At 46.0% G+C, this 15,414-nt stretch overlaps 1 protein-coding gene across 1 annotated transcript in view; it reads left to right on the forward strand.

Moving 5' to 3' along the window:
* The window catches only part of dab1a (DAB adaptor protein 1a), a 251,276-nt gene extending 238,898 nt beyond the window's left edge, over positions 1-12,378 (forward strand). Inside the window, exons 13-19 of the mRNA XM_062395920.1 lie at positions 862-1,008; positions 2,782-2,844; positions 2,969-3,065; positions 3,821-4,227; positions 4,735-4,930; positions 5,027-5,175; positions 10,317-12,378. Of these exons, the coding sequence (XP_062251904.1) occupies positions 862-1,008; positions 2,782-2,844; positions 2,969-3,065; positions 3,821-4,227; positions 4,735-4,930; positions 5,027-5,175; positions 10,317-10,364 (1,107 nt within the window). The 3' untranslated portion in view covers positions 10,365-12,378. The remainder of the gene's footprint in view (positions 1-861; positions 1,009-2,781; positions 2,845-2,968; positions 3,066-3,820; positions 4,228-4,734; positions 4,931-5,026; positions 5,176-10,316) is intronic.
* Positions 12,379-15,414: the final 3,036 nt, after the last annotated feature.

The following is a 15,414-nucleotide window of genomic DNA, read 5'->3' on the forward strand; positions in this document are numbered from 1 at the left end:
ATGCCCAGTATTTCCAGAGCTGATTAGTATTGGGCAAACTGTTATTGTTCTTCACTTTCACCTAATGACGGCCATACGTCAGGCTTTCATCCTAAGAAAAGAATGTACTCAGCAATATTGCAGTGCACCAAACGCTCTTGCTTTGCCAGACCAACTTGCTCATTATGTTTCCAGTGACACCACAGGAGAAAGCTCTGCCACGAACCATCATCCTTCTGCTGTAGCTGAAAGACGTTTTCTTTTCTCATACAGTCGATGAAGATTTATGCACACGTGTCAGGAATGGGTGAAAAACATGGCAGCACATTCAATTGAAATAATTGAATGGCGCAAAGGCGTACGAAAAACACATACTTTTGCTCGACTGACAATACTTGTTAGTAAGTTGAATTTTATTTCAGAGATTCATTGGTATAATACAACTCCAAAACTGGGCTGTATAATGCAGCTCTGCTTTCTGTATCTGCCTCTCCATTTGTCTCACACTGTGCTTCCTGACACAAGGGGAACAGGCTTTACAGAAACACAAAGGGGGTTTAAACCCAAGCTCAGTGCTGTAGTTTACGCTAAAGGTAGGGATGAGCTTTAAACCTATTTAAATCTTCACTTGGTCCGTTAGTCTAGAGACAAGAACCTTGCTCTGTGTCGGAGCGTGTGTGTCTGTGTGTGTCTGTGTGTGTGATTGTCCTCTGACTAAGATCACCTGCAGACCTCTTCAATTAGCCTCACGTCATCTCACTCCCTTCTGCCGCCTCATTCCTCCTCTTGAGTGTGTGCAAACTGACTAACCTGTTTGTGTGTGTGTGTGTGTGAGCGCATTCTCATCCCACCTGCCATCTAACACTGGGGTTGCGATTGCAGAACGGACAGCAAAACACCCCCCACCACCACCATCATCCTCAGCACCATCATGTCCATGATCAGCCCCTCCAACAAGAACAAACTGAGCAGCAGCAGCAGCAGCAGCAGCCGGCAGAGGCAGATCTGATAGACTTAGGCCTGGGGAAGGTAAGGAGCCATATACAGCAGAGCACTCTTCAATCTTTGTTTTCCTGTTTTTAGTGTTTTTTTAATGAGGAACATATTATCGTCAACGTTACCCCATCAGCCCTCATAAGCTGGTCTATCCTCAGATGAGTCCCTGTCTCACGTCCTGGTCTGTCAATGCACCACTTTCTTTTTTTGGTTCTTCTCTAGTTGTAAGTCACCCCGAATCTTGACCCATAGCACTTATGAATAAAACATGCAACCTTGCTGTTGCCATGGTAACCAGGTTGAGCTAGGAGTCGAGTGTGGCCCTGTGTGTGCGGGTGCACCTGCGTGTCCACACCTGCCTTGGCGTGTGTGAGGTTTTACAATCGCGAGGGAGAAAAACAGTCCGCCAGCTCAGAGCGCAGGTCCTTTTAAAGTCAGACACAAAGGTCAGAGCGGCTGTCAGAGAAGTGTGGCGGTGGCTGGGGAGCAGACGGTGGTGGTCCTCTCACCTGCAGACCCGCGCGCTGAGGCCTTCCACGCACACAGCACATTAATAAAGCATTCATAACACTCTGGTAACGACAGCAACCTGACCCCCCCCCCCCCCCCCCACGTGAAGAGCATTGAGTCAAGTGAACAGAAAGTGGACAGAAAGTCTATAACCGTCCAGCTTCCTGTGCCGCTCGGACACGCGCTCCGGCGACATTTTTCCTGTGTTTGAAGAACATAAGCAATGCCTCTGTGGTATTGAATCTTCAGTAACATTCAGTAACAAACTAGAGGGAATTCACTATGTGTTTGAGGTCAAGAAGAGTGTTTGTTAGAATGTGTTTCATGAATTCACTCCCATGTACTTCCTGTTATCAGTCCCTGTGGATGCACCGTTTTGCGTATCTTTAGTATCAAGCTTATCGTCTTGTTGAGTTGATCTTATCTGCTACGCTAGACTCTGCAGCAACAACAGTCCACCTCACAGCCTCCTTCCCGTCCTCGCCCCCTTCTCTCTTAGCCCAGAATACCCATCCAGATCCCTGATGGTAAAACACCATGCTCACTGATCCATTTTCTGATATAGACAGAAAGTATTTTGTGGTCTATGTGTGACCTACGTGAGCGAACAAGAGGGACGATATTCTAAGAACATTCATTATCTCTAAAGAAATTATCCGCATCTGTGATTTATGCAAATCTCGGAACCATGTATTCAAGGCTTAAATTCCTTTATCGACTAAAAATAGTTCCCTTCTCTTGCCCCTGGCCTAAAGATATTATTAATGTGTGAAAAGGGAGTGACACAAAGAGGAGGATCATGGAGAGACTGTGTAAGAAGGGGCAAAGAACGATACAGAACAAATTCAGATCAAATAGAAAGGCTGCCTTCTTTGATAGCTATTCCCTCTGAGGCACAGCACACGTCTTCTACAAGAGGGAAACATTAATGACTTGTCCAGAAGAAGACAGCTGTACAGTAATGATGCGGGGGGGGGGGGGGGGTATTTAGATGAGCTCCTGGAAAGCACCTTTATCGGGAGTAGATGACAAAGGCTGTGATAACTCTTGGTAGGTATGTCATCATTGTCAATCATGTCATCTCATTATTCCATCTCTCCTCACCCCCTCTGTAACCTCCCCTGTGTTGCTGCCACAGTGCTCAGGTAGGTGCCGCAAACTTTACGAGCCTTTACGTGTTGCATGCAGTGTGTGAAGCATGTTGCACTGGACTGGGATCTGCTTCAGATAATGTACATACTCTCGCAGCATTGTTCTAGTACCTGACTGCTATTCTGTGCTTTCTCTGATTCTCAGAATATCAACCAGTTAGAGATTTTCGGAGACATGTCCACGCCTCCTGACATCACCTCTCCGTCGGTGAGCAGCTGTCCAACACGCACACAGTTTGTGATTTACATCCCAGAAAAGCCCAACAGCATTTCCACTGAGCTGCCCCTGTTGTTTTTCCCTTAACCCTGACGTCCAATCACAACCCACACAGACTCCCGCCTCTCCAGCCAACACCCTTGACCATTCGCTGGGTCTGCAGCCTCCCACGGAACTGTTTTCTCCCTTCAACCCTGCGTCTGTGCCCTCAGGTAAAACCTTGTCCACTTAATGCTATAATACACCACTGGTACCAGCAAAGAGAAACAAACACAGCGTGAAAGAGAGGAGAGGAGAGAAGAGGGGGATGAGATAAATAGAAGGAAATAGAGTAGAATTGAAATGCAGATGAGGGGAGGTGAAAGAGGAGAAAAGATGGTGTTGGTTCTGTGTTGAATATGAAATTCGTCATTAGCCGTCTCGGATGCTGCTGACTTACCGGTTGCTACTGACGTGACTGTGGTGGTCAGAAGGAGGTAAAACACAAGCTGAGACTATTAGAGTGAAGACTCCTTGGTATGCACATGGGATTCATCTGGTGTGTACTTTATACTTCTTACCACCATCTCCTCCGGTCCCTGCGTATGTCAGTGTAACAGGGAAGCTGACGTTGATTGTCCACTTCCTCTGCTGTAGGTAACACGTGGAGACCAGAAACGGGAGAACAGCAAGTGTGTAATAGCATAAGCTTCTCCTGACGGAATTGGGTGATTTTAATGAGTGTGTGTTAAGCTCTGCCTTTTCGTAATGACTCTTCCTCATTCTGGAGGTGATTATGAAAGTTCACCATGACTATTAAGAGCCTCCCCAGTAGCTGCAGGCAGAAGTAGGGCAGCACTCTCTGGTGATGCATGATTATCAGTGTGTGTTCATGTTTATGTGCTGAAGAAAAGCAGTGGTGAACATATGCACTGAGGGTGATTTAATCACTTCCTCTTCGTTCTGATCTCTAACCATTCACCACCAGGTTATGTGACGATGGGAGCGGTACCCCCCGGCCACTGGTCCCAGCAGGCATTCGCTGCCCAGACGCCGCTGGCCTTCGGGGTCCAGTCTCCGCTAGGCCCAATGGCCCAGGTCCTGCCAGGCGGCCAGCCTCTCATCTGGGGCCAGGCCAACATCTTCCCTGCCACCCAGCAGCAGTGGGCAGCCATGGCAGCCGGAGCCTTTTCCCCTACAGCCTACCTCCCTGCCCAGCCTGTGGGCACCCTGCCCGCCGCCATGTTCCAGACTCTCACCCCCTCCACGACTCTGACTCCAGCCAGCGAGTGCCATTCAGGAGCTGGAGCGAGCGCCTCAGCTGCTTCCCCTTCAGCGTCGTCGAGTCCGCAGCATGGAGAGAGGGGGAAGAAGATGGGCAAGGAAATGTTCAAGGTGGGGGGAGATGATGGATGAAGAACTCCGATGAGAGCAGATTTATGATGTCTACTGAGGATTTTACACCTTGATGATGCAAAAACATGCAAATTAGTAGCAAAATGCAAATTATAACATCAATCAGGGAAACTAGGAGCTGGGTTTAGCTTGTTTTTATGTTACTTTGAGCATTATATGCCTTCATTAGTCGGCCAACAGTAGAGAAATGACAGGGAATGAAGGGAGATAGATGGGAAACAATAAGTAGCACAGGTCCTCAAACTGTTGTGAACTGGTAACCTAGACGTGGTCAACACCTGAACTCTGCTTTCTTACTGGTTGGTTTACTTACTGAGACTCTTGACACACACTGAGACAGAAAATATGGAGAAGTGATAAAGACAAGATGCAGATTCAGTCCAGATTTGAATGATGATCATTTGATCACATGTGTACCTGTGGGGTCTAATAATTATAGCAGTGAGTGAAACAGTTAACCTGACCAACCTCTGCATCTTCCTCCAGGACTTTCAGCTGGCGAAGCCTCCGGCCATGCCGTCAAAGAGGGGTGAACAGCCCAGCTTAACAGGGACCACAGATGCATTCAGCAGTTACTTCAGCCGTGTGGGCACTGCCCAGGACACAGACGACTGTGACGACTTTGACATTTCCCACATGAATCTGACACCAGTCACCTCCACCACACCATCCACCAACTCGCGTAAGCAAATCATGTCATGTCTGTCTTCAGTTCGTGTTCTCACAAATCACCATGCTCCGTGTTTCTACGTGTGACTCAACTTCTCCTCCCACACAGCGCCCACCCCAGCTCCCAGGCAGAGCCCTCCCTCCAAGTCCTCCGCCTCCCATGTCAGTGACCCCCCCACCGACGCCACGGACCCCCCCACAGACGACTCATTTGGGGAAGCAGAGGGCAGCCCTATTCGCAGTGGAGAGGAGGATGCTGTAAGTGTCTGTGTGTGCGTATGCGTGGAGAGTTAGTCAAGTGTGTGTCCCTTTAATAACTCACTCCTTATGCTGCTATAGCCTGCAGAGCAAGTTGAGATTTCCTGATAAATAGCCTTTGTCTCTGTGTTGGCGGGCCAGGTAATCACTCTGGCTGATTAGGGGGCCGATGCCGCTGTGTCCCTCCGTGTGTGTTTGTGTGTGTGTGTGTGTGTGTTAGTGCATGTAGGAGTGTGCACAAGTGTGTTGCGGTGATAACATGAGAAGTTGAGTGCTAGCGGGAGTATGTGGTTGGGTGTGTTTTGTGTGCATGCATGGTCAACACAGCGTTAAATGAACTGGCGGAGTTGTCAGGGACATCATTAAGCTGTTATTAATACCAGCCAGGTAGCGTCCATACATCACTACTTCTATATGGACACACTCATCTCTGGTGAGATAGAGGAGGTCTGCCGCCCCCAATTCTTCTTCCAGCAGCGATTAATATTTATTTTACCAGCAGCAGCGTCTCAACCTGGGAGAAGGGAAGAGAAATTAAGGAGAGATGAGGAGATTAAGAGAGATCTTTAGGCGTGGGAGGAGAAATTACCGTTGCCTTTGACCAAAGTCCTTGTAGGATGGTTGACCTTCAACTAAAACAAGACTTCTCGTACTTTTCCTTCCATCGTTCTTTCTGTCTCTCTCGCTCTCTCTTTTTTGTGTTCTTTTCATGCTTGTCTCTCTCTTCTCTTCTGCTCTCAGGCGTGAAACATTAGCTTTATGCCTCCAATCTCGCTGTTATTGAAAAAACAGAGAACTTTCACACTGCTGAAAATGTCACCAGGCCCGAATAACACACGGAGGCTTTACACAAACCCAGAGTAATGTGCAGTGGTGGCCGGCGGAGTGTGTGTATGAGTGAGTGAGGCGAAAAGGTTGCCAAGAAAGACAGAAAGACAGAGCGTGGGCAGCAGAAAGGCTTCCTGCTCTCTGTGGGACGAGCTGTAAAAAGCAAAAGGGTTTTAAGTAAAAGCAGCAGATCGATAGGACGAACTCCACTGAGACATTCATAATAGGCCACTGTAAAGGACTTTGTGCATATGTGTGAGTGTGTGCCTTAGAGTATGCTTTTGTGTATCTGCAAATGTGTTTCTGAGAGGAGACGTGTTGTGTGGGATGTGGTCTGAAAATGTCCTTATTTCTCCTTCAGTGTATTGACTCTTTCCTGCTTCCTGTGTGCGTCTGCTCTTGTAGTCTTAACTGATCCTGCAATCCTTCTTTTAGATTTATTCTTCTCTTTTTCTACCTTCTGCACCCTCCTTCCTTCCTTCTTTGTCTTACACTCCATCAACCTTCCCCTCCACCCTCTCCTCCTCCTCCTCCTTCCTCCCCTCTCTAGGCATGTGGTTCTGGGTCGCCCTGCCCCAGTGAAACAGCAGATCCCAGCCCAGACCAGGCCAGTCCAGAGGCTGGGAGCTAGATAGAGGAAGGGCAGGGTAGGTATCAATGCTTTCTCCCCACTAACGTCTCCTCCGTCACTTCCCTGCCTTTATCTGTTCTTCTAGTTGACTCCCACTTGTATCAACCTTGTCTGAAATCTCTGCATATTTGTTCATCTTTTTCGTCGTCTGCTGGTTGTCTGTTGCATCTCTGATCATATTTCACAGTTTCCACTTTCCCTCAGCTGTCACGTATGCTCAAAGGTCAGCATGTTTTTTGCTGGGTTCAAATGGTTTGTCGAGTATGATCATGCATGTATGAGTATTTCATTCTGTGTGTTGGTAGTTTGTGTCACAGCATCACTTGGAGTTGTGTAAGTACCTATTTATTTATTATAGTGGCATTGCATTGTTGCTTCCTCTTTTTTTTACCCATAGTGCTCTGTGCCCTCATTGTGTCCCATCTTTGTGACATCAACCTAAATCACGCCCAGCTCCGCGAATAGCGCACATCTCACCAGGAACGCCAACAGAGTGTGACAGCCAATCAGAAGCTGTGTGCTTCAGTGAACAGGACATCTTCTGGGATTTGCCGGTGATGAGCGGAATATGCTGATCTCCAATGTGTAGCTTAATATAAAGAATGATGGGTGCTGTCATGTTATGCATTATGTATATTTCGTGATGTAATGTCACTTACAATGTGGCCATTATTGTAAGAGGATTGAACTGGCGGAGACAGGCGGCAGCTATCAGAACTGATGATGTGTGCGTTTTCACACTTTTGCCACATCCTCCGACAGGAAAACTTCCACACGACTTGCACTGGCTTTCAGAGACGTGTTAACAGTAATGCGGTTTTGCAGTTTGCCTTCTCGAGGAGACAGAAGGACACACACACATGCACACACCAAAGAGGAGAGCCATTTTGATCCCTGACTCCCCACCCGGCGTCCTCACCCACACAACTCCTGACTGTGGCTCCTTAATGATAGCCACTGGCAATCACACAGGGAAAGATTCAACGGTTTTGTTTTCATCAGCTAATACTGAGGTGCCAAGATTAATGACTGCCCCGCCATAATTGGCATTAATTAAAGCCCCAGAAGCCTTCCCCACTACAGGAGAGGAGGAGGGCTGGCTGAGCAGCCTCTCTCCCCCGTTGGCCGGCGTCCTCATATTCAGACTGTGTGAAAGCTGCGGGGCAGCAGGTGGATGCGGCCCTTAAGTGGGAGGATGGATTGTGGAGAAGTGAGCGGTGAATCTGGCTGCAGACTGACGGCGCCATGGCCAGAAGCAGAGTTTTCTCTCTGGAGTAGGTGGACTGCTTTGGTCCTGGTCCAATGAAGCTGCTCCCATATGGTGTTTACTTGCTCAATCACATCGGCTTCAGATATCTTCCCAAACACACTCACACACTCATACACACACACACACACACACACACACACACACAAACACACACTCTCACACCCATTCCCACACCTGTGCAATAGCTCCAGTTATTCCCCAAAAAAGCACACCTGTGATCGATAGTGTCACCACCTGTGCTCATATTAGAGCCAGAATGTGTGTGTTTCTTAATGTGTGTGTGTGTGTTTGTTGCTGGCCATGACCACCTGTCCTTTCCTCCTCCTCCTCCTCCTCCCACTGTGCTGGTCCGACAGACATGTGTTCAGGCTACTGGGAGAGTAAGTGTTTTTTCTTGGGTGATCTCATCATGTCCAGCGAATGCTCCCGAGTCTCAGGCGTGAAATGGCCTCCTTCCACAGTTCACTGAGCAATCTCACACCGCTCCCCCTGCCCAGGGCGGACCACCACTCACACACATGGACATAAAAGTCCACGTGTACCAGCCAAGCCAGATATTTTGGCCTTTGGGCTGGTGCTGCACCAGCTCATCAGTCATACCTCCACCCATTTCCTCCCCTCTCCCCCAGCCAGGGTTGATGGAATCAAAGTGACCCTGTTTGGCAGCGCTGGTTAGCTGATGCAGGGTGAAACAGGCGAGCCGAGGGTCTGAGCAGTGTGTGGTTACTGTCACCGCTTGTCTCAGCCTCTCTGTCACCTTTCCTCTGGGCTGCTGGCAGCTACATTCTGCTGACTGTTTGGCCTTGACAAGCCCTACAGCTACGGCTCTGTATCCTGTGGCCCAAAGCCCCAGCAAGCATCAATCCCAACTTGAACCCCAGCTCTCTGCACAGAAGAGACCTGGAGCCGATGATAGAGTGTAACAGCTGTGTATGAAATTAGGTTTGTCTTATTTTTCATCCAAGATATGATTCTATCCCAGGAGAGAGTAGCACACAACATATGTTTACTTAGTTGGTGCAAGAAAATGGAACTGCAGCTCTGCATTACTGTCTTAATTGCTAAATCTCTTCCTCTGCTTATTTTTTCAATAAATCAATTCATCATTTTACCCATAAACTAGTAGAACATTTTGAAAAATGCATTCTACAATTTCCCAGAGAGGACCCAAAACATATTCATCATATAGAAGCTGGAACTACAGAAGTCTAAAGTGTTTTCTCTTGTTAATGATAAACTATTGTCACAATTGGTTTGTGTAATCTTCTGTTAAATGGCTAATTAATCATAGACAAACAATTTACAGCTCCAACCAACACGTTTAGATGTAACGGGTCTGATTCTTGGATGGTTTGTTTTCCTCACCTGTTCCTCTTAACTCCACCACAAGGCATTTTCATTTTCCTGCTGTATTCTCACATGGGCCCGCTGTCACCGGGCATTTTACGAGAGGGGTTGGCAGGAAAATCTCCGGAGCAACTGACGCTGACATTTGCGTTCTCACACATCCGTTCAGCTGCAGATGCAAAGATGTTCCCTTGAAATCTCTGCTCATGTCATATATCTTAAGTGTGAATTGTCACTCTGTGGCAGCAGGAATGAAGTGTGACATCGCGTGACGGAATGTGACCTTGAGAGATTGTAGCGTCTTTTCTCACCTCGGCAGAAATGTCTCCCCATTATGTGAATGGTGGTAACATATCCTCATGTGGAAGCTACTGGTTTTTACCCAAACTCTGAACATATACTTCTGTGGATCAGCGAGCGAGAGAAGTCTTCCAGAATATAACGGCCGAGCCAGAAGCCTCCAATCGAGTTGTCTGCATGGCAGATTGAATGTCTGGCTGTAATTATGAGTGCGATAATAACGGGGCCCATTGTGAGCGGGTGCAGCAGCCTTGATTCTCTGACTGCTGGCTGCTCCATCATCCACTGTTGGTTTCCAGCGCCGTTGGAGAGAAACGCAGACAATGATGACTCATAACTGGTCTTTCGAGATGCTAGATTATACTTCTGATTCATACTGGTCCAGGAGGGAGCCTGGAGTGGGAGAGGAAATGCACGTGCTAACACACTTACACAGTCAGAAACAATAACTCACACATGCACACAGAAAAGGTTTCCAGAGTGAGAGCTCTGAACGGGCTGAGAGGAGAAACGATAGGACTCCTCCAATGCAGTGTGCTACTGCCACCCGATGGTCATGTCAGGTACCGATACTGGCGATCTTTGCTTGTCAGGGCTTGCAGAGTGGAGTTGCTCACAGTTGAGTCAGTTGAGAGAATGAATCAGAAACTCAGATCCTCCCTTGTGGTTGTGTAACCCTGGGTTAGGAGCAGAGGCCATGTGGTGCTGATACAGACAGGATTCAACACAGGAACATGATCGGTTGTTTTTCTCTCTCATGAACAGGTGGGGAAGGACCCTCTCTACGCCCAGATCAACAAAGGGAAGAAATAATGAGACACACAGGAAGACGGACCTGACTAGCACTGAGAGAAAAGGAGGAGAACTGTGTGTGTGTCTGTATGTATGTGTGTGTGAGTGTGTGATTGTCAGTGTGAGTGTGTGTCCTTCTCCTCTGGCTATCAGCCTCCCAGGAGGAGCCTCCACACTCCTCCTGTCCCCCTTCTCGTCGTTGTCCTCCTCCTCCTCCTCTGTGCAGTCCTCTCTCCTCCTGAGAGGAAGGAGCCCTCTTCGTCACTCCAAGCAGGCGGGATGTCAATCAATCCAACTCTCCCTCCACGCTGTGTTGTCTTCTCCTCTTCTCTCCTCCTCCTCCCTGGGGCGAGTCACACCCAGCCTTACAGACATAACCTGATCCTCCCTTTCTCTCTCTCTCTCTCTTCCCTACCTCTTCCTCTCTGTCTTCACCCTCACACTCCTCCCTCTGCCTCCTGTGTCTGGCCAGAGTCTGTGCTGCCAAGGAGGGACTGAATCAAGCAGTGCCTCTCTATCTCCGACACCCACACACACATGCACCCTCATTGGGATAAGAGTGATAAACTTTCCTCTCCAGTCTCCCTCTGTAGCAAGGACATCCCACAGAAGGAGGCAGACTCTTAACGGGCCTATCAGGGATGGCCCGTTCCTTGGATCACTGCGTCTGATTGGTTGGTTGGTGGCTGGTTCGGGCGTATTCTCCCCATTCTTGTGAGTGTCTGCTTGATCTCTACGCAGAAACGGACTCTCTGAGAGCAACTCACACGCCAAAACAGCTCACACAGCAATCCGCCTACAACACACACACACACACACACACAGACACACACACACATGGTCATCCCTCACTCTCTAACGTGCATACACGCAGTGATTTGCCAAACGTCTCAGCTCGCAGACAGACTCGTTCAGAAGCCAGAGGACCAGACAAACAGAGGAAGGGACCCTGAGAGGAAAAGTGTCAAATGGATTCTGTGATCGAACTGTTCATTCTCTATAGCTTTTGTACAATACTGATTTAAAAAAACGAAAAAATGACTAATTGAAAAATTGAATTTTTATTTTATAAGTCAATCAAGCCGCTGGAGTCAGCTCTATAGGAGTTGTAGAGTCAACTTGGCTTTAAGGCATCTGATCGTTGGTTTGCCAAAACTCATTTTGTAAATAATGATAACAACAACAACAACCATTTTGTCCAGCGGACGTCTGTGCCATAAAATAGGAAGGCTTCAGTTATGCAATCTCTCGACGTTAACCCAAGCAATACCAACATATGTTGTTCTTTTCCTGTTTTCCCCACTTTGGTTTGATTCCCGCTCAAATACTGTTTCTGTTCTCGTGCATGGATGTCGTAGGTCTTTCTCTTAGCCTCACTTATTAATCCACCTCTAAACCTTGTACCATGTCCGTTTTTTCCCAAGTCCCACGGCCACAAGTTATTGTTGTGTCTCTATTGTTTACGTTAGCCGAACCCGATGTACCACAATCCTATGTTGCAGGCGGCGGACATGGTCTCGCTCTCTGCAGCCCACACTACTCCTGCCCGCCATCCCTCCCCCCCCGGAACAGTCTTTACACAGCCATGCTCTGCCCATTTGTCTGTCCGGTGTTCAGGTGCCAAAACTGCTGCTGTCCGAGCATCTGTGTGTGTGTGTGTGTGTGGGCTGCAGCGTCCTCTGCTACAGCTACATCGACTATGATGCCAATGACTCCCTATTTTATGGCCAGAGTCCCCATGTCACTGGAGAACTCTTTTTGGACTATGACGTTGATTAACTTAAAAATGTGACAACTAGAAGACAAAGCGAAGACGCTGAATAAAAAGGGAAACGTTGCTGTTTGAGTACATAACATTTCTAGACCTATTTTAACTTTACCTCAGCTAACAGTTTCTTAATGTAAATTGACACATTATTTTTATCTTTATGATATATGACATTCTACAGTGAGTTTTTAGATGATTTTTTTGGTTCTCTCTTGATTTACGTATTCCACCATGTATTACTGTTACAAATAAACACATCCCAAATGACTGATGTGTCTGCTTACGTGCCTTGGTTGTAATCTGTGTGTGTGTGTGTGTGTGTGTGTGTAAGAAGGAGGAGACCTAATGGTGTGTGTCTGGCAGAGGTGACCCCTAGTGTGTCTTTAGTTAGTGTAAAGCTAGTGTCACAGTATTTAGTTGTAATTTAACACAGCTTTAATGGCCTGTCACATTCTGCTACACTAGCAGACTCTAGTGCAAGCTGTCATAGACTTTATTAGAACGCGACTATGAAACAAGAACTTCAGCCTTCTCCTGCTCTGTGTGTTTCTCCTTCCTGCCTGTGGAAAAGAACGAGGATTAAAAACGAGTTGAACACTTTTTAAATTTCATAAAAGTATTGATTTAAAGGTTAATGTCACCTAAATTAAAAGAAACCACTTTATACATTGCACATAGTGGTATTTGGCCGTGGAGACGTTCGGATCTCTCAGGCATGACACATAATTTGTGTAATTTGTGATGTTAAATATAAATAGAATGACTTGGTGTTCAGTGTCATGAATTATAATTACAATATAAATTGTGAGCCTCAGTTGTGCTGCTAATTCTGATTTAACTCATTAGTAGCTAACCTACGTAATTCATTGGTTCTTTAACACTGAGGAAAAGAAGTCAGTCAGGAACACTTTATCATGATTTACCCATTTATTGCACAAATATAAATACAGTTATGCTTGGCACGGATGGCTCGATTCTCTGGATGTTCTCTGGGTTAGCCAAGCAGCATGCTAAGATAAAACAGGGAACATGTGTAGCAGGCAAGATACATGTGTTCAACCTGAATACCGTTGACCACAACCATGTTTGGACTCATTGATAAAAGGTGGAGGCTGGACATGGGGAGGAAAGTTAGAGGCAGCAGGTCGTGAGTGGCAGCTGAGCTGAGCAGGGGTCAGTGAGGAGGAGGTCGTATTTGAAGGGACCGCTTTGGTAGAGGGCTGTGATTGGTGAGTGACTGACGAGCACCCATCAGTAGCTGACAGCTTATGACACCTGGCTTCATTTCCTGGATCCTGATAAAAGAGGCACACATTTACGGGACTGGAGGGGGGGGGGGGGTGTATGTGCTGCATCGAGTGTCATTCAAGTTTGAATTGTATTGAGTGAATTCACGATTTCACAAAATAAATTTTAGATGGAAAATTGGCATTTTGTGGTTCTCGAACCGCAAATAATAATAAATACATCAACACCAGAGTTGACGATGCTTATTAGACATCATCTTCTTAACCTCTTAACCAAGGTGTATTAGGAAGAGATGTGTCCTTAACCTGATGTCATCGGGGAGCTTGTTGCATCGTTTGGGAGCCAGGACAGCAAACAATGGAGAGAATGTGTCAGTGCACATTCTTCCTAAGAACTTCACTATTCCAGACCAGCGGTTCAGCTTCATGTGTTCAGATGTGTCGGAGCATTTCAGTAAGAATGTGTTGGTGTGTCTTCGACTCATTTTAACAGTTACTGATCATCTTTATATACAGTCACTGATGGTCTTTATATACATTTACTGATCATCTTTATATACAGTCACTGATGGTCTTTATATACAAATACTGATCATCTTTATATACAGTCACTGATGGTCTTTATATACATTTACTGATCATCTTTATATACAGTCACTGATGGTCTCTATATACAGTCACTGATCATCTTTATATACAGTCACTGATGGTCTCTATATACAGTCATTGATCATCTGTTTGATCCACACAGTCAGACAGTTTTTAGATGTTTCTTAGCTGATAAATAGAAACAAACAGAAACCGACAAGAAATAAATAATGTGTGTGTGCGTGTGAGTGAGTGAGAGAAACCACTGTTCCAGTTACTGAATAATCCACAAACCTCACTGTCAGCAGTTTCCTTCGGGACTATTTCCTGTGTGAAGACTGTCAACAGTGAGGTGCGTGGATTGTCCAGGATAAACAGCAAATTCTTTTTGGAAAGAGAAGCTGCGGTGGAATTTTTCTAAATGTGAAATCCAGTCCACCTCTCAGTGTATTGTCGCAGTGACGGAACATTTTTAGACTGAAACTTCAGTAGATAAAATGTAAACAGTTTGAGTTGCTGGATCAAATCACTATGGACAGCATGTCTAATTGAAATTTGGATTAGATGACCCTTTAATCTGAGAGTAGAGTCTACCTATGCCAATACACTCAGACCTATGGCTATATGTTTAAGGTAAAATAAGATCCTTTACTAGTCCCACTATGGGGAAATGTACCATTCAGCAAAGATGGAATACACAGTAAAAAAAAATACAATATAAATAGGGACAAGGAACTAAAAAAAAAGATGTCCAGTGTAAAACTATATAGTCCTGCAAATATAATTAATAATCAATTGTGCAGTGATGTAATATATCAAAGCTACATTCAGTGGAGGGATATGTAATGAAGTACATTTTTCGTGTGTATTATTTATTTTTGAGGACTTTTATTCCACCGCATTTATCAGTGCATCTCGCACAATTACAAATACCCTTTCAAATAATTGATATCAAAATGGATTTTGTGTTTTCAGTCGCATCATCTGCTGCATTTTTTAATGATATGACACAGTCTGTAATAATAAAAAAATATTTACACATTGGGGAAGAGCTTACATTCTGCAAGCGGGTAAATTTTTTAATTCAAGTATATTTAAAAGTAAGTATTTTTTATGCTTTTACACAGGCACAAAGCTATGTGGTACATTAATTTAAGAAAATTTGTTTGTACTCCTACGTAAGACAAAGGTATTTCCTCCACCACTGGTTAGAATCCTGGATGGATGCCACCTGACCATGTGGCAGAGAAACCGAGGCCTGTAAAACGAGCAGCCCTCCCGGTGTGTGAGGCCCTCAGCTCCTGACACAGCTGATGTGTTGACAGCCACACAGAACATATCTCTCAAACGAAGTGTGTACCTGCAGCCTGTGGTGTATTTGTGTCATATTGTAAAGAAAACAGCTTAAAAAACGCTTTTAGTATTCTTCGTGTATACATCCGGAATGTTGCCTGGGCTCTTTTTGTTT

Source organism: Platichthys flesus, chromosome 9, assembly GCF_949316205.1.
Source record: "Platichthys flesus chromosome 9, fPlaFle2.1, whole genome shotgun sequence".
Taxonomy (NCBI): domain Eukaryota; kingdom Metazoa; phylum Chordata; class Actinopteri; order Pleuronectiformes; family Pleuronectidae; genus Platichthys; species Platichthys flesus.